The sequence below is a fragment of the Lissotriton helveticus genome, chromosome 4_1, assembly GCF_964261635.1.
Source record: "Lissotriton helveticus chromosome 4_1, aLisHel1.1, whole genome shotgun sequence".
Classification (NCBI taxonomy): Eukaryota; Metazoa; Chordata; class Amphibia; order Caudata; family Salamandridae; genus Lissotriton; species Lissotriton helveticus.
This window is the reverse complement of record NC_136063.1, coordinates 252,712,187-252,738,285: the sequence shown is the minus strand read 5'-3', so window position 1 is coordinate 252,738,285 and position 26,099 is coordinate 252,712,187. Positions and strand designations below refer to the sequence as shown.

The window sequence follows — 26,099 nt, the reverse complement described above, 5'->3', positions numbered from 1 at the left end:
AGCAGGAATAACCTCTAGAGGCCCAACACAGTCACAGGCACCTCTTGGCAGATCAGAACTCCCAGCAAGGAAGTTCAGCGGAGCTGGGGGTGAAGGCTTTGTGTTCCTGAGACTGTAGAACAGGAGACAAGCTCTACTCAAGCCCTTGGAGATCTTCCTCAAGAGGGGGACACAGCAAAGTCCTTGTCCTTTCCTAGGCAGAAAGAGCTACTGCAGGCCAACCCCAGACAGCACACATCAAAGGGGCAGTACTCCTCCTCCAGTTTCTCCAGCTCTTCTCCTTGGCAAAGGTTCCTCTTGAATTCCAAAAGTAATCTAAAGTTCAGGGATCCATTTCCCACTATTTATAGCACAAATTACTTTGTTCTCTGGTAGCAGAGAAGCTCGTTGCTCAGCCAAAACCAGTTCTGTCCTCTCTGGTGCAGCTGCCCGGCAGGAGGTGGAGAGAGCACTGTCCTAGGCAGACCAGGCCCATTCAGGTGTGAAAGAAATCTCCTCTCCCTACTCTAAATGCAGCCCAGGTCTATTCAGCCCTGCCCTGACTCATCCAGGAAAGGAAGGACACACTTCTCCCTCCCCCAAACCACCCAGTGGCCGTCTGAGAGAATGCATATCCCTAGCCCCTGTCATTCAAAAACCAGACAGTCAATCCACAAACCAGCAGAAACACACAGGATGGCTAAGCAAGAAAATACCCAGTTTCTAAAAGTGGTATTTTCAAACACATAATATAAAAATCTTCTTTACTAAAAGATGCATCTTTATATTCTGAGATCAGATATACTAAACATTATCTTCCTATCTTGTCCTAATGGGAAATTATATTTATAAGATGTTACAAATTAACTCCCATGTTATACTATGGTGCAAGATAGCCTTTCAATGGAGAACAATGAAATGGGCAGTATTTCACTATCATGACATGTCACACACACCAGCACATATCCTACCTTTCACATACACTGCACCCTACCCAGGGGCGTACCTTGGGCCTACTATCGGGTGCCTTACATGTAAAAAAAGGGAATGTTAGGGCCTGGCAAGTGGGTGCACTTGCCAGGTCGACATGGCGGTTAACAAACTGCGCACAGACACTGCAGATACTTTTTCAGGGCTACTCATGTGGGTGGCACAATCAGTGCTGCAGGTCGCATAGTAGCATTTGATTTACAGGCCCGGGCTTACCAGTAAATCAAATATGCCAATCATGGATAACCAATCATGTTCACAGTTTACACAACAAGCATATGCACTTTAGCACTGATTAGCAGTGGTAAAGTGCCCAGAGTCCTAAAACCAACAACAACAGGTCGGGAAAAAATAGGAGGAAGAAGCAAAAAGTTTTGGGATAACCCTGCAAAAATGGCCAAGTCCAAAACTTCCCATATGGGGTCTTCTAAAGAGAGCTGTCCTGAAGGATTCTGAGCACTATTCTAAGGCTCTCCAACACAGTCTCTCTTATAAAACTCCAGAACATTTAGACCCCAGCAGATGTTAGGTGCACTGAAATACCCAGCTGGCCAATCATACACTCACTCTGTGCACACATACATATTCACTCTGTAGAAAGAAGCCATACACAATTGGCCAATTACACACTCACTCTGTGGCCACATACACATTCACCAATGCACTCATGAACATTCACGCTGTAGAAAACAGGAAAAATACCTAGCTGGCCAATCATACACTCGCTCTGTGCTTACATGAACATTCATTTGTGCATAGGAGAGTCAAACACCCAATTGGCCAATTATGCACTCACTATGTGCTCACATGCACTTTCACTTTGTAAAGAGGAGCCAAACACCCAGCTGGCCAGTCATACACTCACTCTGTGTACACTGTGTACATTCAATAGTTAGAAAGAAGTCAAACAGCGAGCTGGTCAATCATGCACTCTCCCTCTGCACACAAGCATATTCACTCTGTAGAAAGAAGCCAAACAGACTGCAGGTCAGTTATGCAGTCACTCTGCGTACACATACAAATTGACTCATTCACTCACTCTTTGCACACAGGCACATTCAGTCTGTAGGAAGGAGCCAAACACTCAGCTGGCCTATCATGCAGTCACTCTGTAGAGAGGAGCACCGGATCGGTACAAGTTGATTATTAAATGCATATGTAAAGGGGACCCCCTGAACTAATGGAGAGTCCCTGAGGCAGAGAAACCAATAACTGTAATGTAAGTCCTCAGGCAACCACTCTCTTTACTTATACATAGAGGTTAGAAAAAAGACAACATTATTTTATTAACAATATTCAAAAATATATCCACACATAATATACGCATAAATATGTCTAAAAAATACAGCTCTGAAAACAAACCAGTACAGTCAACCCCAGCTGTCATAACCCATACACACTCATAGGTTGCACTGGATAACCAAGAAATAGAGTTCCACGTTATTTATAGCTTTTTTCATATTAATATACAAGTCCTAATCTGAAAGATAATCATTCAAACATGTTTTCTTAAATAGATCAAGATATGGCATATGACACACATTTCAATAGCCAAATATTATTGACAGTTAATGGATGAAATGCAAGAGGAGTGAAATGATACTCTAACAAGATATCTCTTTGCATGTTTCGGCTCACAGGCCTTCGTCAGGAGAGCCATATTTTGTATGTTTGGATAATACCCAAAGATAGAAAGATATAAAAGCTCTGAGAATACAAATACATTTGAATAATACAATGTGTGAAATCATTAACCGCACCTCTAGGGGTTGCCCATGAGTCATACCAATGAATAAATCAGGAAAATTTCCCATATGAGTGCCCGTGTGTATCACATATACATATGCAAGTATATCCCAGCATCTTTAATAGTTTTGCGTGCATGTGCACCAAAAGAAAAGATTAAAGGTATAAAGAGAATATTGAATAAATGTATAATCCCCCAAAAAATGGTAAATAAATTAGAAAAGATGTTTTTAAAAAGTTGTTTATTTACAAGATTCTCAGAATCTGGAAACAAAATGTTTCAGCCACATGAGATATCATAAATGTATGCCCAGTGGTATCTAAAGGCCTTGTGGGCATTGGCTGTAGCCTGCCTGCTCAAAAAAAGGCACTGACTTGAAGTTATTTCAAGGTTAATGTGGATGAGTGATTTCAAGATGTCTTAGAACATTAAGGTGCGTCATCAGCTCGTTGAGCGCTCAGTCATATAGCGCGAGAGCGACTCTCTTCAAACAAGCAAGAGTATAAAAGGCGCCTCCGGACCGAGCACGAGGCCCGCATCAGCTCCAAGCCTCGTCACAAGAAGGGGGTCTGAATGACTCCAGAGGGGATAGCGATGGGCCCCTACCGCGTCACTGCCTTCCTGTGCCTCGTCGCTGTCACTGCGGCTAAAATATCTGGTAAGTATATCTATTTAAGCTTCAATATTTCTTGTTTTGTGTGTTCCATTGACTTGCATCCAATGCTTGGAAACAACAGAATAAGTGCAGCGGTTTAAAGGGTTTCCTATGCGTCTGCCCCTGGCACGGTCCGATGCCGGGACTGCTGAATACCAAGGCTGCCTCCTGGCTCTTTCTTCCACCACCACCACTTCCCGCCTCTCTATTTCACTCTTGCAGGTGCGTTTTCACTCCTTCTTTTTCTCTATTTTCCTATCTTTCTCCTTCTTTCTCCTTGTTCTGTCTTACTCTCGCCTGCTCTGGGTCAAAGTCTGAGGATAAAAAAACATGCCTGAAATCTCCAAAACTAGGTGCTGGTGCCCACCACACACAGATTAAGCACGCAGTGCTTACATCCTAGTATAATACAGGACAGAATCCGCTCCTAGAGTATCAGTCAATACGTTACCTAGATTACACATACAGTAAGCAGACCTGCCAACTCACACGGTGGCACCGTGTGTCACACGACTTCAGCTTCACGACTTCAGCTAGCAGCAGTAAGCAGTGGATGTCCATTAAGAGGTGTAAAAACACCCCAGGACATCTGTGACAGCCTCTATAATGCTATGGTTTTTTTTTCTGGAAGGAAGGGGTGGAGGTTTGGTGAGGGGCAGAGTGCCTCTTAGGTCGCTCTCTGTAAGAGACCATGCCCCCTCCTGAGACGGTGAAACTTGTTTGTAAGTTGGCAGGTATGAGTAAGTGAAATTATGTGTTGCTTGTATTTATGCAAACTGACTATGACCACGATTAATATTGCCAAGTGATGAATTTGAACATAATAACCTACTTTTGCATGGTTGTAGGTTATTGATGGCATGTTTGTTAAATTTTAGCAATCAGTCCAGTAATAAGAATTGTAAACTATACTGTCACCCTGAAGTAATGCAAATGTTAAAAAGAAAGAGTCGAATGTATGTGTCCCACTCACAGGCCATGCTTTGTTTGTTAAAAAAGGGTTTTATCTTAGAATCCCACCTCCGGCAATGCTGAAACCCAGTGTTGCCCAATAACAAGGTTGCCTCTTTCTTCCACCACCTTACGCAGCCTGTCTCTTTAGCTCATTCTTGCAGTTTCTATTCCATCCTGCTTTGTGCCTTTGTCACTACTTTTCTATCTTCCATTCCTCTCTTGTCTGCCATTCTGGCTGTTTCTCAAAGTTTGATTTGCAGGGCCCCTCAGCTCAGTTCATATCAATATTGCACATTTAAGTGAAATGTACGAATGTTACTGAGCTGACTGGATGGATTCAATAAATGTGTTTTTTTCTGTGACTACAGAGTATGAATTGGAGTTGCAACCCTTGCGTCCATGTGAGCTGGAGAGAGAGAAGGCTCTGACGAAAGGATCAGACTATGTCCCACAGTGCTCAGAAGATGGTGCCTACAGGTAATGTGTATACAGCAAACATCAATACAGTGACCAGGAATACACTGTTTAACACGTTTCTCCACAATTTTCTGCCTTTTTCCAGTGATCCTTCTTCAGGTCTTCTCAACCCACCCTGAGATAGTGTACGTGGCCATTGATGTTTTCATCAAGTCAAAGTCAAAAGATCTTTATTCGGATTGTAAAACATCCATAAAAGTACATGACAGACACAGTAAAAATAATAACACAGTCATTAAAAATAATAACACAGTCATTAAAAATAGAATAAAAACCAATTACAGCCTACAATGGTACAAATTCATGGCAATGGATGGCTTTAACCTGTGCAAAGAAGCAACCGCTAGTGCAAATGTACAATGTGCAAAAAACGCATAGTGCAAATTTCTCAGTCAATGAGCAAAGAAGCGCGGGACGGACAACTGCTTTGAGGAAGCAGCTCACTCTAAATGTTGCTTCATCGGTCTTTAACATCAATAAGTCTTTAAAAGCTAATTTAAAATCCATTAAAGCATTTTTTCTACGGTACGGTATTAAATAGTGCCTAGTATGCATTCTATAAAAACCACAAAAGAAGGTAAAGTGGAGCAGACTTTGTTTACCACCAAGGTTACAGGGACAGCTTAGATTTTCCACATGTTTATTGAAGCCTAGCGGGAAGCAAAGTAGGTTTATAATGCTTCCGTCCCTGAACCGAAATAACAGGCTCCTGTTCCACCTACCTAACTTTTTACGGAGATAACCCTGGGGCAAGGCATGTGGCTTGTCACATGGCTCCATAAGGGAAATATACCTTATTGTAGATGTTTTTGCAAAATCGCACTTTTCCCTCTCTTTACGATAAAAATCATACAAAGCCCTTTTTATTGAATTCTTGTGCGTACAATCAATCGATTGGGGGGAGGTAAAAAGGTGCCCCGGCCCCACGCTTAATAAGCTTTGTTTCACAGCCTTAAGCCATGGTATAAGATTGGCCCTCTCGCATTTTAAACAATCTGAAATGATGTCACGGGACAAAGAGGCAGCAGAGTTCCTCCAAATTTTTATCCAAAAAAGGGCAGGTCTGGATCTTATAAAATCCTCTATATAATGGAGGTTTAATTCCCTCTGACACACATAGGTCGGGGCTGTAATGACCCCCCCCAAAACCTTTCGACAGAATCTATTTTCTTCAGTCTGTAGTTGAGTGCAATTCGAATAGCCCCACACCTCAGCATATAGGTTCCTGTGGGTAAACATTGTGTTCTATAAATTTGTAACAATGATGTGATCACATCTGCCTGGATGGGTTGGCGGAGGGAGATTATAGAGTTTATAGCTCTACCCAATTTATTCCTTCCCTGAGCAACATGAGGCTGCCAGGATCCGGTGTTGGAGAACAACAGGCCAAGATAGGGAAAAGTGCAAGTGCTTTTTAAGATGTTATCCCCTGATAGAATCTGGGTTATTTTATAACTTTTTGGGCCACATGTCATTATAAATGATTTCTTGAAGTTAGTACATAGGCCCAAGTCTGCCATATATGTGACAAAGCCAGAAATTAAAATACGTAATGCATTGGGTGTGCGGCCCATAAGGACCGCATCATCCGCATAAAGAAGTGCGGGGACGGGTTTACCATTTACTTGTGGAACATCATTAGTTAAATTGCTCAAAGAATTACTCAATTAATTTATGTACAAGATAAAAAGCAGGGGGGCCAAGACACAACCCTGTCTGACCCCCCTGCCAATTAAAATATCATTAGAAACTTCCCCGTCAATGTTAATGCGAACGCGGGCTTTCAAATTGCTATGAAGATGGGCCAAAAAATAAACTAAGGATTCATCTAAACCATAATTCAAAAGGACTGACCATAAACGGGAGCGATTTACAAAATCAAAAGCAGAACTTAAATCCATAAACGCAAAATATAAAGGGGATTTTTTAGCAATTGTGTATTTAGCCATAAGCAGGTTTAAATTTAGGCATTGTTCCACCGTACCAACTTTACTTCTGAAACCTAGCTGGCACGGATGTAGAATGGTATTTTCCTCCGCCCAAGTTCTGATTCTGTTAAAAAGGACCCTGCCTAGGACCTTTAGTGTGTTATCAATTAAAGATATTGGGCGGTAGCAACCAGGATCAAGTCTGTCGCCTTTTTTGAAAATTGGCACAATGGTGCTGCTAGACCATGTTGCCGGGACAGGGGTATAGGATAGATTGTTAAAAACATTGCATAGCAGGGGTGCCCAAAAGTCTGGTTCAGATTTGATTTGGTCGATGGATAAACCATCGGGTCCCGGTGCTTTGTTCCCAGCACTTTCTCAAATAGCATCCTCCACCTCCAACAACGTAATGATCAAGGGCCTAGCTGAAAAAACGGTTTCTGTGTGGTTGCCAGAAGCATCATAGATCTTAGAAAAATGGGCAACCCACACATCCCCTGTTATGTTACAATTTATAGGGGTGATGTTAGAGCCCAATGATCTTAGATTTTTAACCTCCCTCCAAACACCGGCTACTTCTTTTAAAGCTGCTGTACGAACAAGAGAGTCCCAGTGGTCTTTTATTAGCTCTTCAGATCTGATTCTTAAGGTATATTTGTATCTAGATCTCAGAGTCCTTACCAGGGACACATCGCGCGGTTCAGCTGTGAGAGCGGCCCTAAGTTCCTGGTTGGCTTTGGAGCATGAGATGTCGAACCACCTTGGATTAACGTTTTTGTGAGCTCGTATAGGTTTGGAAATTTCCTTTTTTATGGCCATACATAATTCACAAAATGATTTAACAATATCAAGCCCAGAACTGTCAGTTGATAGGCAAACCAGGGCTAGTGTGGGTTGTTTTTTAATAACTCGAGTTAAAACGCCCTGGTTGTCTATCCCCTTCCAGACCACCCTTAGCCTATCTGTCGATGCCATTAGGTTTTTTGCCCCAATTTCTCCTGTCTTCCCATGTTTTTTAATTGATTTGAGACAAATTAGAATTGGACAGTGGTCGCTATATGCAGTTCTGACAATCTCTGATTTTAATAAAAGATCCTCGAGAAGGGAAGACATGAATATATAGTCTATGGTGGTTGAGCTCCCACGTCCAATGTAGGTGGGAACAGGTACGTTATCCACGCCAATAACTATATTCTCCATTACATCGACAAGATCACGTGTGGCTAGCAGATCGAGTAATTTGTCTCCTCTTTTGCAGGGTGGTGTTCTGGGGTGGATATGTGCATTAAAATCACCTCCTATGCAAATGCCATCAAACCTACCATATTTCTGGCCATCCACAACTTCATCGATAAAATTAAACAATCTTAAAAAGTTGATGTTGGGGTGAGTCGTGAAATAGGTATTATAAAAGTTGATAAGGCATAACTTTATCCTGCCGGTATATGTCTAAGCCATGAAATTTTTGTTGTTTGTCTGCAATGGTTCAATTTTAGCTGCAGCAGTGATTTTAACCCAAATGGATAAACCCCCGCTGGGACGACCCATAGGCGGGGAAGGTACAATCAGGTTATGGCAACTGTATCCTTCAATAAGTAGAGAACTCGTGCACCAGATTTCCTGCAACATTAGGACATCGAAATTAGTTACCCATTCAGACCAGGCCTTAATTTTCATTTTCGCGTTGAGACCTGCAATATTCCAGCTCAAGATAGACAGATCATCTGACAGTATGGGGGGGGGCGGGGGGGGGGATTTAAACCCTGGACATCTGTTATAGGATCAGATGATGCCCGGGGCCTTCTGGGTGAATTGGGCAATATTGCAATAGGACAGATTAACGGATTTCCTACTGAGTCATGCGTATTAGTGAAATCACTGACTGCAGTGTCAGATGTAATAGCTGATGGTCAGTCCAGACTGCCCATTTCAGCTAGTGCAGTGTATCTATTGTAAAGTGGGAAAGGCGGTGGGGTTTGGCGGAATGTTCTTTGTGGGGGCCTATAGAAGTAACTCAAAGGCAATGGAGTGACGACAGTAGAAGGACCGGGTAAATATTGTTGTTGTTAAGTATAAATTTAGCAGTGCCAGGGTGCCTAAAATTGATAACAATACAGTCCCCGTTCAAATTTTTACATAAGGGGCCAACCCAGCCCACCCGGCGGGCAGATAAAATTTCATTTGAGATGTCATGCCCTACCCCTTTATGTTTGGTCAGCCAGTCGATACACTTGTTGTTCAGCTGAACCCAGGACTCACCTTGTCCATCCCTAAGCGGTGGAGCGCCTGCCAGTACTAAAACGTATGGGTAGGCATCAGGGGGCAAATGAAGGGCGGGTTCCTGATATTTTATAGGTCTGCTAACAACCGATTGACCCTTACCGCAGTTGCTGCTGCTCGGGGCCAAAGGTTTCACAGTAGTTATGGTAGGGCCATCCTTCTGTTTATTGCTAACTATAGTAGTGGTGTGGGAAGGGCCAGCTACTACGGAAGGAGTGGGCTTGGCCTTTGTGGCAGGCTGAATTTGCACTACAGTGTCGCATATGGGTGCAGTGTCAGGTGTTGGTGTGCTGCTAGTAGTTTTGGGCCCACCTTTAGATGTTAAATTCCTGCTGGTATTAGGCCCACCACACGTAATAGCCTTACTAACAGACCCTACATCTTTCAAAAGGCGATCACCCCTCATTTGATCAAGACTAATCACCCCTTTCCTTTTTGCATCTTCTTTTTTTACGAGATTTTCTAATTTATCAAGTCTTTTAAAAACAGTATTAAATTGTTTGATCAATTGACTTTCCAGTTGTTTAAAAATAGTATCAGCAATTGTATCAATCAGATTCCCGTTAGGCTTAGATTGAATGATACTTTCAGTTAAAAACTCAGTCTGTGTGCATACTGAATTATGGTCTTCTATTAAGACAGTTGGGGGAGCGGCCACTTCTACAAGTTGAAAGTTTTCCGTATTGACTGTGTCGGCCCCAGATTGTTGGTGCTTCCCTCTGGTCCACATACTCTGGGGGGTTGGTTGGTTCTTATTACGGGAAGGTTGCTTCCTCTTATTTACTGTAGATTTCAAGGGGCCCCTTTTCCTTTTTCCGTCGACAGTCTTGTTGCTTGGAGGCGGGGAGGCAATGACAGTCTGTACAGCGGAGTCAGGCTGGGAGTCAATAAAAATAACTGGGCTACTGGCCCCAGGCAGTGCTTCCAACGGAGCAGCCTGGGCAGTAGGCTTCAAAACAGTAATCACCGGTGAAAGCGGTAAAGTATTAATGGGGTTTACTTGTGAAGACTGCAAGTGGCTGGTAGTGCAGCCCAATGACATCCTCCTTTCAGTATTAGCAATTTCATTTGTGACCATATCGAGGGCGTTCTCCAGTAAGCTTTCAAAGGAGGGAGGCAAGGCAGGGGGATCTACAGGAACAAGCATAGTAGGACTGGTGTTACATTTCCCCATAATAACTTTTCCCGAGCTCACCTCATATAGCAAGTCTTAGGGGGGTGGCCCGCCCGACCTCTAATGTCCTCTGAGGGCCTAAGAGGGCCCGCCCTTTGCCCGGGCATAGCCCGGCGTGGTCCCACGCGTGACCCGCAACGTGGAGGGAGCCTCCTCTCTTTCAGCGCCTCTAGTCGCACAGAAACCGGAAGTGTGCCGCTCGGCCTGCTGGGAGCTGTAGTTCACCTCTCCGGCGGCCGTGCAGGTGGATGGCAACGGCGGTGGGAGGAACAATCAGCGTATGGGCCCCAGCAGCGGCGTGTGCAATGTGAGTCTGTCCGCCTCTCACCAGCACCCTGGTGTCAGGTGCTATGGTCCCCCCATGAGATAGTGTACGTGGCCATTGATGTTTTCATATTCCAAGCCTAAATAGCTAATCTATCTCAAGTTTTTGGGCCGGATTGTGTCCTTTCCTGCACACAAACAATCCTGCATGCAACACAGGCACCCTTGCACCACCATGTTTTGTCAGTGATGGTGCTACTTGCATCAATTACTTAATGCAGCAGCATATTATAATAAAGACTCACAGTTTTCTGTTTTTACCGATTTTCACATACAAACACATATAAAAACCCATCTATTTCCTCTGTATTTATTTTTGCATATGGAGAGATATGGGAAAGCGGTCTTCTTTTGAGTATCTTTGATACTGTGTATCATGAGTGCTAGGCCAACAGGAGTGGCGGCTGGTAGGCAATGGTGGCAGAGGGGGGTTAAAAAAGAAAGAAGACTTACCTGCTGGTTGCCTGCCACTGCCTCTCCTCCATCCTCGTTGTTTTCCTGCCTCCCAGCAGCACCCAGGCTCTCAGACTCCCTTAGCCATTCCCCACGTTGCTATCACCAGCATGACAGCAGCATCATGATTGGTTTGAGCATCGTGGTTCGGCGCTCAGTCAGGAAGTGGGAGCTGTGCATGCTCTCCAACCAGGCTATGCAATACAGCCCAGTTGAGAACATGCTAAGTGCGCATGACAGTTTGGCCTGCCCAAGATGGCTGGCCAAACCGTCATATGCACTTATGGTGCACAAACCACTCCTCCTCTCTCTGAAGTCGTACAAGCCGAGCCCCACCCACCCCGCCCTAACCTGGCTGCAAGCTCCAGACTAAAAATACAATGATTGTAATGTACTGTTATTATCATTTTATTTTTCCTTTGCACTGATCGGAGAGCAGTAGGTGACGCTCTTCCACCTTAGCGGAGGAGCCACAGCTGACCAACAGCTGTACACAGTTGCAGAGGTGCCTTGTACTAAACTTGTAATGTTGTGGGTGTATTGCATGTGAGTGATGCATTATATATGGCTTTTTATGCATTGAAACCCATGAGACTTCCGATTGCAAGTGTCCTTTTTTCCGTAAATACATTTTGGCGAATAGTAGTTTCAGGTTTATTTTTTACAAAGCACAAAATAAAAATGCATAAGTAGAGATAAAAAGAGCAAACAAGATTATGGGATAATTGGAGATAGCAATGTCCAAACAAGAAGTACCATAAAACCAGGAGCCATAATTGTAATACGTACCCTGCAAGAGCAGACGCAGAACATGACATTTCCTGCGCGTCCAGAGCATTACTATGCTACTGCCTTTGTAATATCATAGAATCGAAAACTGTCAAACAGGCGGCAGAGCAGCTCTTGAGGGTGAGGACAACATCTGCAGTACAGGATGCCCCAGGCCAATCCCATGGGTCACTGTGTGTTTTTGAACCTATCGCCTTCAGATAGAAACATCTCAGTGCAACAAACTCGAAAACAAAATTGAGAAAGACCTGGGGAATCAAAGAGACATTTGAAGGACCTGTGTAAGGGAATCTATTTTTAATATTGAAAAATAAGGTTATGGTAAAATGGGGTAAAGGTTAAAGTGTAATGTTGAAGGAAGAGAGGGTCTCTCCTGTTAGTAAAAAATTAAATCCAAGATATGTCTCAGAATTTCGGCGGCAAACAGCCGGATGTGTTTGAAAAATAAATAAATACAAAAATAAAAGGTTAGGAGTACAGCATTAATCAGTTCTAGATAAAGCACCCTTTGCACAGCAGCCCCCGGCAGGTTTTGTGTAAGCAGCAGTCACCAGAAAGCAGTTTGTGAGATAGTGTGTGCTGGTGAACTATACAAAAACGAGTCAGCAAAAATGGATTGCCACTAAAACATCCTTGCAAGATTGATTGTGATGCTTTTGGGTATCTCAAAGAGAAACCAAGTATGCTCACCTGTGACAGTTTTATTCTTCCACTAGTTAGGCACTGATAGTTCCATGTTTACTCAGTAAAACACCCTTTGCTCTTTCAGAAACATGCAGTGCAGCAGAGATGGAGGGTCGTGCTGGTGCGTGGACACCCACGGCGCTGAGATCCCCGACAGCAAGAAGATCGGCTCCCCAGTGGTCTGTAAGTAGCAACAAGGTTAAAGCATAGAAAGTGCCAGTGGGGTGGTAAGGGCGCCATCGGCCCTAATGCAAGCTAGGAAAATGGCAAACGGGCAAGTAGCATTGGAAATATATTTGGTGGAAACATCACTATTTGAGCACAGGTGGAGCTTGACTAAGTGCATATAACAACCAAGGAACGAATAACAAAGATTTAGCAAAACACAAAGCAGCAATACAGCTTCCGGCGCCGCCCTGAGTCCAATAGAGAGGGCAAGAAGGCGCTATATCTACTAAGGTATTCCTGCGCACTGAGGGGCAGATTTATGAAGGCCTTGCGCCGCCGGTGCGTCATTTTTAACATGGGAAAAAGTGACGCACCGGCGGCGCAAGGCCTTCATAAATCTGCCCCTGAGTGCCGTCTTGCCCCAGCGCAGGCACTCTTGCACCATGGTGCAAGGGTGTATGCGTTGCTGGCAGGATTGCTTTTGTTCAGGAAGGTATACCTTCCTGCACAAAACAATCCTCTAAAGCAATTATCTCGTTCTACACGAGCTGCAGAATGCAGCACACATACAGAGATGAAATAACCAGGAGAAATTAAGATATTTCTCCTGGTTACGCCTCAGCTGGGAAGACGTAGCCTTTTGACTCACTTCCAGGTATACTAGTGATCAAGCGTTTCTGGGCCCACAATCTTTTCTCTCGTTTTTATCACCTTTACTAGATCTCTTTATCCATACTTACTTTCTATCTTGGTCCTTCAATGGATATTTTATAAGCCGCACTGAGGGGAAAGAGAGTTAACATTTCATGTTCGATCAATTTAATACAATTAACAATGCAACCAATTGCCTACATAATGAAGAGAGTAATCGGTAGCCAAGTTCACGGGTGTTTATTACAAAATATTAATCATGTTCAAATATATAACTCTTAACCCCTTCGACGCTGATGACGAGCTGGGCTCGTCATGAGGTAGCCTCCTCGCACGCTCATGACGAGCCCAGCTCGTCACGTAACATGCGCTTTTTAAAATCTCAGCGTACGGGCGGAATTCCGCCCGCACGCATGCGGTTAAAACTATACTGTAGAGTTATAAGTTTAAAACAGGGAGACCATGTCTCCTGAAGAAATTTGGGCAAACCAGAATTAGACATAACAAGTAACTCAGTGAGTGCTATATAAGTTAACAACATATCTGCTGTTCAGAAAACAATCCTAAGTTATCTTTTCCATGCATTAGCAAGCTAAATAACCCAAGCACAGTCCAAAAGGATAACATCGGTTCAGTTAATTAAGAGAGTTTCAGAAATCAAAGAGTCCCTTTCAGAACCAGGGACAAGGTAAGGTTGGCTGAGTACAGCAAGGATTAGCAAGTAAGAAGCTCAGTCAAAAGTCTTCTCAAAGAGATAGTAGGGAATCATGGGTATAGGGGTTCAAACATGAGTCCTAGGGTTCAGCAAAGAAGTCTGCAAAAGAGTCAAAAGCGATCTGCAAGGGATATGGGGCAGTGCTGAAGCAGGGTTTGTGTCGATCTGCCTCTAGTCCTAACAGCTGTGAATAGGTTATTGTCCACAAGTCAGTAGGTGACACCCACCATGTCACCTCGTCATCCTGTCATTGTTCCTGCTACAATTCCATGTGGCCGACTGCACAGCAGAGATAAATCCCACACTGGACTTTGGAATGGCACATCTTTCCCATACTCATGTCAACGTTGAATAGTCAGTCCATTGCCAATAATTCAGTTCTCGTGTGCTCACTGTCAAAATTCCTTTCTCAGATGATCTATCTATTGCCGTTACAAGAAATGTATCTATTCTAAACTAGCAAAACTCATAAACACCTGCAAGAAATCAAGTCAGCAGAAATAACAGTAGAATGGCTTTATAAAATGCAGAAAGTAGAAATGCAGGCCTTTAGTGTGAATCCTAACTTAAGACATTTAATTAAATAGTGCGCATTCATATGCATGCACACATATACATATTAACAAATATATTTCTTTAATACTTTTAATTCATTTCATATTGGCACAAAGTGAATAAGCAAATTGCACAATAATAAGCATGACTGAGAAGTATGTTTGAAAGTACAAACATGTATCATTAATGTTCATCCTTGCAGTATAGCACGCGTTATAACTGTAAAACCTTTTAGTTGTAGTGAAGCATATATGTTTGGTGTTACATGTCAGTCACCTTAGTAATCAACATCAAATGATTATTTCTAAATAATACATTTCTATTTAATGAAGACACTTACAAGGACAAACATTTCAAAGGTATTTCTTTGGACATTAGTAAACATTCTATCATGTGAGAAACTATAAATTCTACCGCAGACACCTCTGCAGTGGTGTTGTCAATGCAACGTGTAAACGAATCATTGTGTTACGTAACAAAAAAAAGTTTTAAAAACCACTTTCCTGTGACGGCCAGCAGGCCGCCGCTACTTCTCCGTCCTCTGCTGCCTGACTCCGGTCCCATAGCAGGATGCAGGAAGCAGCAGGAAGCACCCGACTTCCAGCCTCCCGATAGCCAATCACAACACTGCAAAGCAGCGTTGTGATTGGTCTGAGCGCCGTGGATTGGTGCTCAGTCAGGAAATGGGGGCCTGGGCATGTTCTCCATGACGGCTGTAATGCAGCCTGCATGGAGAAGATGCAAAGTGCGCATGAATGTTTGGCTGGCCTGAGGGGCACTTACGAGTGGGCAAACCACTCCTCCCCTGCTCCTCTGCCATCATAGCAGCCTCGCCCCAAATGCAAAGCTGCAGCAGAAGTAAACATAAAATGATAATAATATGAGTTATTATCATTTTGTGTTTCCTTAAGTTCACTGCTGCAAAGCAGTGGTGTGATGCTCCTCCGCCCTAGCGGAGGAGCCGCCACTGCCCTAATCTGGTCCCTTGTGTGTGTTTAGATTAACTGCGCTATTTACCCCTTAAGTAGTTTCCATGTGGTATCTGGCATGAACCGTGCCTATTGGCATATGTTTATGCCAGAAGGCTGATGGTCACCCTTTCTCATGATGCAAACAATTGATGGACAGAATTCAGAACATTGTCATACATTCACCCCAGCACAGAGATCTAGCCCTAAATCCATTGTTTTCTTTGCTCTCCATGCCATTCTAGTTTGAACCCAGCCCTATGCAAATCGGTCTTGACCCTGCGCCCAATGGGAACAGTCCAGCCCAAACTGCCAGGCCAGGTCCTCCCTGGACTGGAAACAAGCACCCTAGGACTGGTTTCGGGTTAGCTAGCCTGGCTGAAGAGGGCTGTTAGCCCAACAACATGATGGATTCAACCCAGATCTGTGACTGAGGGTGAAGGTTTGAAAAGTTTTAGCACACTGTCCATCATCTCCTTGTGTTTGCATACATTCACCCCAGTACAGAGATCTGGACCAAAATCCATCATTTTTTGCTCACCATACCATTTCAGTTTGAACCCAGTCGTTAACAAATCAGTCAGGCTCGAACTGCAGGCCAAGTCCTCCCTTTGAACCCAGCCAATGGGAACAGTCTGGCCCGAACTGCCAGGCCAGGTCCTCCCTGAACTGGAAACAAGCATCCTAGGACCGGTTTCAGGGTTGCACCCCTTTTCAGCCAAGATAGCTTGACTCCAATGGAATGGAGAGCACAAGACCCACGTCTGGGCATTATTGTCCCACTCTGGGTGCCAAATGCAAAAACAACAATTGATGGACAAAATGCAGAACAATGTCAAACATTTACCCCAGTACAGAGATCTGGGCCTAAATCCATCAATCCTTTGCTCCCCATGCCCTTCCAGTTTGAACCCAGCCATATGCAAATCAGTCTTGACCCTGTGCCCAATGGGAACAGTCCAGCCCGAACCGCAAGGCTAGTTTTCTCATGATGGTTAACATTCTATTTCACAGAGACACAAAATGTGCTATAAAATAACTTGGGAAAGAAATGTCCTAGCCCTTCGACTGCAGACTGGCTGCACTGGGACCTAGTTGAGGTGGAAAAGGGAATTACAGAAAGTGATTCATTAATTGTTTTCTTCGATCTTCACACAGCCTTGTTATCTATCCCATCAACCTTCGAGCTTGTTGCTCTGGGGTATTTGATACTTGTACTATTTCCCCTTCTGATTTTGGCCGTTCTCTCCTTCTTGCAAAATAGTTTTGTGGAAAAAGAACAAATTCACCGTCCCCACCATATGTGATATCTTTATAGCTTACTCTTGGTCAACCACAGTAACTCGAGTCGCCATTCACGGTCTCAAGCCTAGGGTGGTCAAAGAGGTGATGCTTCAAAGAAACTACCATTCACACACTCTGTAGAAGTAGCATGAATCCAATCTGGCGGCAGGGTGTTTCTACGTGCATCAAAAAATATGGGTGGTCTTTAGAGTCTTTAATTTGTTTCTACATTGGCACAAAATTTGATGTGAATTATTTAACAATTCAATTTATGCATCATTTGAGATAAATTCAGTACTTACATAAATCAGATAGCAAACCCAGCCATGACATTATCAATCAGTGTAGCACTATATCTGTATGTGGCATTCTGTAAGCGCTCACTTACACATGAATACCTTTTTGTCCTCCTCTCTTATGAAAAGTAATATTATCTTCAAAATGTCACATTCATTGTTTGGGATGTAACTTTACATTTTCCTTCTAGGCTTGTCATTTTGCCAGCTACAAAAGCAGCAGATCTTAGTGAGTGGTTACATCAACAGAACTACCACCACCTACATACCACAGTGCAGTGAGTCCGGAGAGTACAACCGCGTGCAGTGTGACCTCGAAATGAAGCAATGCTGGTGTGTGGATTCAGAAGGAATGGAGATCTATGGAACAAGACAGCCAGGAAAAATAACACATTGTAAGTCTTAACATTTAATATTCTTACCTAACATTGTATGTTTTGGGGGAATGAGGGTGTGGGAGTTCCTGGTTCACTATAGACTGTGCTTTTGGAAACGGCTGCAAACTGAGGCTAACTGTCACGAATGAAGAAACTGCGGTGGAGTGAAAACACAGCACCTTGCGCTGCTACTATTCTGAATGCTGGTACAGAGGGGAGAGGATGTGGTGCAGCGGTCAGAGCTGCCCACTCAGGAGCTGGTGATCAGTGTTCAAGTCTTGGCGTCGGCTCAACAAATCCGTGATTATGGGCAAATCACTTAATCTCCCCGTGCCCATGGACAGCGCCTGGATACCCTCCTGGGTAATAAACCACGCTATATAAGTCTACACATTTAAACAAAAAAGTACAAGCAATTAGGGGCTAGGTCCCATAGACTCACTCCCTGTAGAATAGGTGTGGTCCATGGAGAAAGTGTCCTCTCCAACATTTTGGTCCTTATAAATTCCCACCGCCTGGGAGAGACCACAACATGTCTTGCCCACTCTGCAGAGACATTCCCACACAGCAGTTCTGTTGACCACATGCACAAATGAGTGGGATACAGTAAAACTCTCTGTGTAGCATTTACTGTCTGATTTTGAGTGACCTCTAGATGCACTTCCTACTTACATGGCGATTAAATGCTGGTTGTAAAGTACGGTGCTCACATTGGCTGTGGATCAATAATATGTGAAATTTAACCAGTCATAAGAGGATGCCTAAATCAGATCCTGCCAATTAGGGACCAGTGAGAGGCCCATGAGTTTTAGTGCACTTTAAGAAAACCTGGATTTAAGAACAGATTGATAAACAACTAGACAAACAGCCGTGGAACCATCATTAGAATGAGCCAGAGTAAGTATGAACCAACAAGAATGTAGATCCAATTGTTCTCCAAGACCATTATGTCTACGTTCATGATATATTCGAAAAGGTAAAACAATTGCTTGAGGTTCTAAAGGAGGTGGATGGAATATGCTTGTCATTTGATGCGATGCAACTCATGATCTGTTGCATAACATTACACACAAGGGGTGATGTGATCAGTTGGGCAAACAGAGCATGACGCGTTGAAGATATGATCCAGTAGACAGATATTAATGTCACCGCTTGTGAAAAGCATGAAATGTTGCGTCGCCTTGCGTGATGCAATGGCAAGGTAAGCCCTTGGTAAATTAACAGTGTCATGGGAAAGAACACATTTGCCAGTAGAAAACTACTTACCTACTTGCAGCCACCTCAATCTCTCCTCTATTGCTGATGAGTCCCGGAAGCACCCAGGTTCCCCTGTGCATGTTCCCCACTAGGCTGTGTATTACAACCTGGTGAGGAATATGCAAAGTGCGCATGACCGTGTGGCCGGGCAAATAAGTAGTGGCTGATGTTGAAGTGTGGGTGCTTGGTCATTGCTGAATACAGAGATACTCCTCAGCCTTGATATTGTCCATAGCATGATCTACAGTCTTGGCTGGGGGCCATTGGGTAAGTGAGGGAATATTGTTAGCTGGTGTTTGGAAACAGTCAGTAACGTTTTAAAGCTAATGAGGCTCTTTGTGTTTGGCATCCATACTGAATGGACAGGAGGCAGGTAATGGGTCACACAGCTTTTTGAAGGGGTGCAGCAGGTAACATGTGTGGCCTAGTGTATCTCAGTTAAGGGCTGGCGTCACTTTGCGTGATGCAACGGCAATGCAACGGCAATGCAAGCCCTTGGTAAATTTGGGTCCAAGGTACATTCAGATGTTGATGTTAAAACCGTTCTTAGAAACTGTAGCAACTCTAGCATAACATATCTCGACTACTGTGATCTCCTATTCATTTGTCTTTCACTCAAATTGATCACGGATTAGAAAATGTTCAAAAAGAAAAAAAAACATGCGATGCACAATGCTGATGCAACATTCCAATTGGCTCCCAACCCAAGCCCTCATTACTTATGTGCTGACACACAAAGCACTCTATTGCAGGTTGACACATTCCTGCATAGGTGGCCATTCTCTCCACTAATCTAAAGTCAACCTGGATCCAACGCTCAAATGCTCCTAACATGTCAAAGCTTCTCCCAATCCATGACTGTCAGAGGGTCTTATCAGACCATGAGTACAGGTTCCATGGAACTCTGGAAGGAATCCAACCCAACAGAGTCCAGGAAACCCCTCCTTCCTTCTGCCAAAGACCAGAATGATTAAACAGGAAGAAGATCATCCTTAGATATCAAGCACTATCTGCCACAGTATGGCTCTAGAATTATTAAAATACTCACAGCATATTATGAAAATATGATGTATCGAGGTGACTAATGCATGATCCAGGTGGGAATGGCATTTGGCTGTCCCAGTGAAAAGAAGTTGAATATTATTATTATATGTAACTTATAAAGCGCTTGGCTACCTAAAAAGATGTCCCAGCGCTAGGAACATGAGAGCACAATGCCACACTTGTGCTCTCCAACCAGGGCTCGTATAACCCTGCATCGAAGGTGGAATGAACAGAAAGGCTGGTGAAACTCTGTCACCATTCTAAGTGGCTCTAGTCCAACTATACCCAAAATATTTTGGCAGAATTTTGGGCATCACATATGTGCGTGTATGGGAGTGAATTACAGAAGGTTTTAAATAATATACAGCAAGTCATTTAGATAAAAAAAGAGTGAATTGTGAAATGTGGATCACTACATATGCATTTCAAATGAATAATGAGTAAGTACTGGGAAGATACGTAGATGGGTATTATCAGGCATACGAAAATACCTTGATCACAAAGAGAACAGTGGAGAGAACTCATGGAAAAACATTTGAGCTTATATAGATTTTTGTTTTTTAAATATACCACGAAGTATCCTCTCTTTGGTGGTATTTGCAGCCTCCTTGAATGTTTCCAAAGTTGGGTGACTTCTTTCTCCCTCCCAGTTTGTTGGTACCGTTTGGGAGGTCTGATTATGGATTGATCTAATCATATTTGGGCACCGACAATCTGGTTGATCTTACTTCTTTAGAACTAATTTGGCTAAGTATAAATCAGTCTTTTCACTGTTCTAAGGGCCATCACTGGATACTGCCCCCAATCATTGACAAGTTGTTGGAAGTCAGGGGCGGCTCCTCTGCTAAGGCGAAGGAGCGTTGCCCCACTGCTCTCAGTAAAATAAAATGATAATAACAACTTTTTTTATCTTTTTTTTTTTTTTTGCTGTGGGGCTTGGTTAGAGCAGGGCGGGCGGGACTGGGGTACCAGGGGGTGGAGTGGTTCATGCACACTAAGAGCACATGACTGCTTGGCCTGCCATCTTGGGGCGGCCAGACCGTCATGCGCACTTTGCATATTCCTCACCAGGTTGTAATACATAGCCTAGTGAGGAACATGCACTAGCTCCCTGTAGAGGAGCTTGGGTGCTTCTGAGACTCATCAGCAATGGAGGAGAGACTGAGGCGGCTGTGAGTAGACAAGTAGTTTCTTTAAAAATATATATATTTTGTGCCCCTGCCAGCCACCACTGATAAATTTGATAGAAGTTGTGGCCATGGACTCTGATAACCGTATAACTATGGATATTTGGTGCAAGAGCATACTCACCTTTGTGGCGCCGATGGATAGTTTGTAGTGTTGCAGTTAATTGTATATCATACACGATTATTAGAATTTGTAGACCGAGTAGTTGATTGCTTTTTTCAGTCTAGAGGAAAATAGGTTGCTCATTGTTGATATTGATATAGATGATTTAGTGCCTGGATACCCTCACAGGTGAGGTATACAAATCAACAAATGGCATAACATAACATAACATGACATAACATGATTTAATTATGTATTGAATTACATTCCTTGTGGTTTCTCTATCATCATCAAACTTTATTTGGCTTTATTTCAGCCAAAGAGTTCTACAAAATTAATCTAGTTCACTAATCAATGCAAGTTGTTCAATAATTCGCAGTCACAATTCTAAAATAATATTTTAAAAAATTGTAAAAACAAATTGCAGACTCCCGCTCTCCAACCAGCCTTGTTCTTCTCTCTGCCATTGAAGGAATGGAGGGAAATGTGAATTCTTCTGTTGTTTGGTTGTCCCAGTCCATTGTGTGATCTGATGGTAGTAATGCAACCCAAAACTGACATTTTCTCCTAGGCCCCGGGAGCTGTGAGGTCCGCGATCGTCGTGTTCTCCACGGTGTTGGCGAAAAGACTCCCCCACAATGCGCGGCTGAAGGGGACTTTCTGCCTGTCCAGTGCAAGTTTGTGAACACCTCAGACATGATGGTCTTTGATCTTGTCCACAACTTCAACCGGTAAAGTAAATTATCTTGAACAGTGTAAATAGAGGGAGAGTTATAAGAGACTGGTCCTATATTTGTCTGTATGAGAATAATTTGAGCAGTAACAGTAAGCTGATAGCTCTTTCTGCAAGAGTACTTTGAGCACCAGCAGGTCACCTTCAGACCAGTTAGCAGTGTTCTGTGGAGGTTAGGTGGCTGATGTAGATTGTTACCTAGGGGGGATGTTATTGGTGGTGCGAGAATACTACTGGCATGATCTGCTCCCAGGTCTAGAGGGTGGTTCACCAGAAGCAATCATCTAACGGTTGCCAATGCAGACCACCATGAAGTATAGATGGGGGGGTGAAGGTATGACCTGCTAAAAAGGCTTATAAGCATGAGCAGTATATGTATGAAAAAACTAAGGCACTGATTTAGAGCTCCAGTGGTGACGGAACACCCTGCTTGCCACACTCTCTTGATCTGCCAGCAGAATTTTGAGTCAGGTGGACTGGCAGGTGTAGACCGATGTAGTAAAATGTACTCTACCAGCATGAACCTTCTTCCGACAGCCTGAGATAGTACAGGCTATCGGAGGTAAGCCAAACGACAGTCCGCCCCATTTAGACTAGCAGTTAGATGGCCTTTTTTTCTAACTGTGCACTGTGAGTGACAGTAAAAATAAAATAAAGTCCTTCACACCATGGGCAAAAGCTCCCATAGTGTTGGGGCCTTTAGTATTTACTTTTCCAAAAACAAACTCCACTTTGAGAGTTTGTTTTTGGAAAAGGAAAATCCTTAAAAGTTTGGCGTTCGAGCCCGTCACCAGTGATGGATGCATTCCAAACTTTTAAATGACTGTGTCTAAACCGCCATGACGGAGGCTCATACAAACCCATAGAGTTCACCGCAAGGCAGTGAAATCTAAATTTGGCAAGTAGAGTAAAGACAGGGTGCCAGGCGTCAAGTCCTCGATCACCCTGACTGGCTTTACGCCACCCACAAAAGTTTAAATCAGGTTTTAAGATTTTGAAAAAAAAATTCTAAGCTTGTTGATAGCTCAACTTGAATGATACACAACTCATGGAGACCTCCACTTTTTAACAATCAATCAATAAAGCGGCAGATTTTCTGCGAACAGACATTTCTGTGGCATTGAACTTGCAGCATAATCAACGTCAATTACATTGATATTCAAAAGCTGGTGGCCAGGTGAGCCCATGATTATCATCAATTATATATAAAATAGTTGGTCACCTGCGACACAGAAGGTGAATTTGATATTTTCTGAAATACAGTGGGAAAAGCTTTATGAAAGGTTTATAATACTTTATTGGGCAGCTGACATGCGTGACGGCTTTGCTATTGAGAACATTATAGATATCTGTGGGTGTCTGTGGGATATCTGTGGGGTTCAAATGAAACTTAGAACCAAGAATAATTGCAAGATACTTTTTCCATATATGTCCCAGGGCTTAGCCAGGCCAATGGGCAGGTAAACTAACCTGAGGACGACAATATCCTCTGCAGCCAGATAAGAATATACTCCAGCTTTCTTCCTCACCATAGTTAGTGAGTTACATATAAAATCCTTCGGAGCTTTAGGGAGATTTTGTCAATGGAACTAAAACTAGAACAGATAGGGGTAGATGTATCAAGATTTCCTTTTGCGATTTCTAAATAGCGATTTTTAAGGAATCGCTATTTAGAAATCGCAAAATGGAATGTATGTAGAAAATCGCTATTTTTTAGCGATTTCTTAGTCTTCCTTATTTGCGAATTCGCAATTTGCGAATTCGCAATTAAGGAATAATTTCCCATGCATTTCTATGGGCCAGGAGGCCCATAGGATAGATTGCAAAATATTTCTTAATTTGCGAATCGCAATTTGCGAATTCGCAAATTGAGAATAATTTCAAGGGTGCAGGGGTGTCTCAAAGACACCCTGCTGTACCCCTGAAATTTACATGTGTGTGCATATGGCGCACATACATGCCACCTTCACAAATGCCAAATAGGGCATTTTTAAATGAAATCGCAAATTACCACCAACTACAAATTCGCAATTTCTAAAACACACATACATCGCATTTAAGGAAGCGCAAAATTTGCGATTCCTTAAATGCTTAAGCAAAATAAGGAATCGCACATTTTTGCGATTCCTTATTTTGCGATTTTTTAATACATTTCAAAAAATGCAAAAAAGCCTTTTGCGATTCGCAAAGGCCGAACTTCGCAGAATTTTGGCCTTTGCGAATCGCAAAAGGCTTGATACACCTACCCCATAGTTTTTTTAACAGGTAGTGTTCTGGTATATTGTAAAAGGTAAAGGATCAATGTATTTGACTAAGTTTAATTGTTTGAATTGATGACCACTATATAAAAACATTTCTAAGATTTCCCCCCCCGACCCCAGAAATCATTTAATTTTCTGCAGCATCTCCCAGACATTAGAGGCAGGAAATAAACAACTGCAAACAACAATGTTTCAGAGCAAAAGTCTTCCTAGGTTATAAATACAATGGTGCTACAAATTTAAGGCAAAATGAGTGTCTATTACCTCTTGATTATATTTTGTGAACAACTGAGACATGTTTTACAATTTTCATTTACACATTTTGCATAGTGCGTCAGTACAATGTGGCTGGAATTGAATGCAAGTACAGATAAAGTTATCACAGCCCTCATAGTTCCAGTTATTGCACAGGGCCCATAATAATAGTGCATTCAAAAGACAAGATTCACATTTATGTTTCTTTTTTCCACTATTCCTCATTAATTTATCTTGGGGTTTAATATACCACTACGGCTCTCCAAGGTCACTTCAGAGTGCTGAGCAGAGGTAGGAAATAGAAAGCCCTGAAATTTACATTCCAGGAGAGCATCCCAACTGGGTGCACAGGAAAAGCTGAGAGAGCGCAAACTGACCTAAATGTATGAGTACATCACACTTACCTGTAGTAAGCACAAATCATGAGGAGAAATGCCATGAGTGCTAATAGTATCTGTAATTATATTCTGAATGTATAGCTAATGTAGAGATTTAAGTAGAAGTGGAACTAATACAGAAATGTGTGACACTATATGATTTTAGTAGATGTGATTATTTCTGAATCCATGTCGTGTAGCTGTTAAAATATAAGATGGTATGTGGTTAAACGCAGAATGTGGTAGGCCTCAGGGCCAGAGCTAAAAGGGAAGGTGTTTCTTTTCACGACATAGATTGTATTAATGTTTTGGTCATTGCATTAAATGGGCCATGATTTATAGAGATGTTTACTGAATAATAGAATAAGAGTATTAACATGCTTTAATTAATGAAGAAGTTGAATGCTATAATCATGATGAGAAATATTGTAGGCCTGAAATGTTTTGACATTGATTTACACGTACATGTCTGGGCCAAGAAATGTTGCAAGCCTTTTTGGAAGTCTATGAGAGTTGGGTTCTTGGCTGCAGATGTCTGTCTGCAAGGAAAGGGGGGATCCAATTATAAATGAATGAATAGAGGTCTGTTCAGTAGACGGCCCAGACATGGAGGAGGGTTCCGGAATGTTTAAGGGGTATCAGCGGGCCGGAGAAGAGTCTGAGAAGCAAGGTCAACTCTAACGTATGAGGCCCAACACAAAGCAGCATGGAAAAAGCCAGAAGCTACACCACGTGAGAGGCGTCTTGCGAGGGGCGTCTCAAATGTTGTTGACTGTTTTGTATTAGGGACAGCACCCCTGGGTGGAGTTAGAGCAGATACCTGAGGACCCGTTAGAGAGCGGATGGGTAGGCAGAGAGGGGTCATGACTGGAGAACTATAGGTTTTCACCAAGAGACTTAGAGTGAGTGACTTCCCTTGGGGGTCATTCACTGCTGACACCTTTGTTAGGTTGGGATTTGGATAAGTAGGGATACCATCTAGAGCAGGGTAGGGACAGCCTAACCTGTGCGTTTTCCTCCAACTTAAATGAAGGAGAGATATGCGTCAATGCTGATAGCTTTATTATTCTTAGAACTTGTGTTAGTGATTTCCGTTGCTCGTCTGAGGGCTTTCCGAGAGCACATGTATGTAATTGGACCTGTGTATCTCGTGAATCTCATTCTGAGATGCCTGTATTTGCAGCTTATCATATCTTTACAATAAACTTTTGAAAGCTAGAAGTTGTTTGTGATCTTTGGGAGCAGAGTCCTTTATTGGGTGAACTGGTTTGGTACAGGGGCACTTTCATCCTCCAAGACAGGCAACAAAGGTTCAGTCGACCAGATCGAGGTTTGGATCAATAGTGATGAGGTATCGATCAAAATCTCGCCCTTTCAGTTGGTAGCTATGGAGGATGGTTGCCTTCTTGAGGACGGTGACCTAGGCCAGGTTAG

At 43.0% G+C, this 26,099-nt stretch overlaps 1 protein-coding gene across 1 annotated transcript in view; it reads left to right on the top strand.

Moving 5' to 3' along the window:
• The first annotated feature begins 3,258 nt into the window (after positions 1–3,258).
• The window catches only part of TG (thyroglobulin), an 825,201-nt gene continuing 802,360 nt past the window's right edge, over positions 3,259–26,099 (top strand). The window contains exons 1-5 of the mRNA XM_078686739.1: positions 3,259–3,374; positions 4,694–4,802; positions 12,520–12,617; positions 17,263–17,466; positions 21,611–21,770. Of these exons, the coding sequence (XP_078542865.1) occupies positions 3,290–3,374; positions 4,694–4,802; positions 12,520–12,617; positions 17,263–17,466; positions 21,611–21,770 (656 nt within the window). The 5' untranslated portion in view covers positions 3,259–3,289. The remainder of the gene's footprint in view (positions 3,375–4,693; positions 4,803–12,519; positions 12,618–17,262; positions 17,467–21,610; positions 21,771–26,099) is intronic.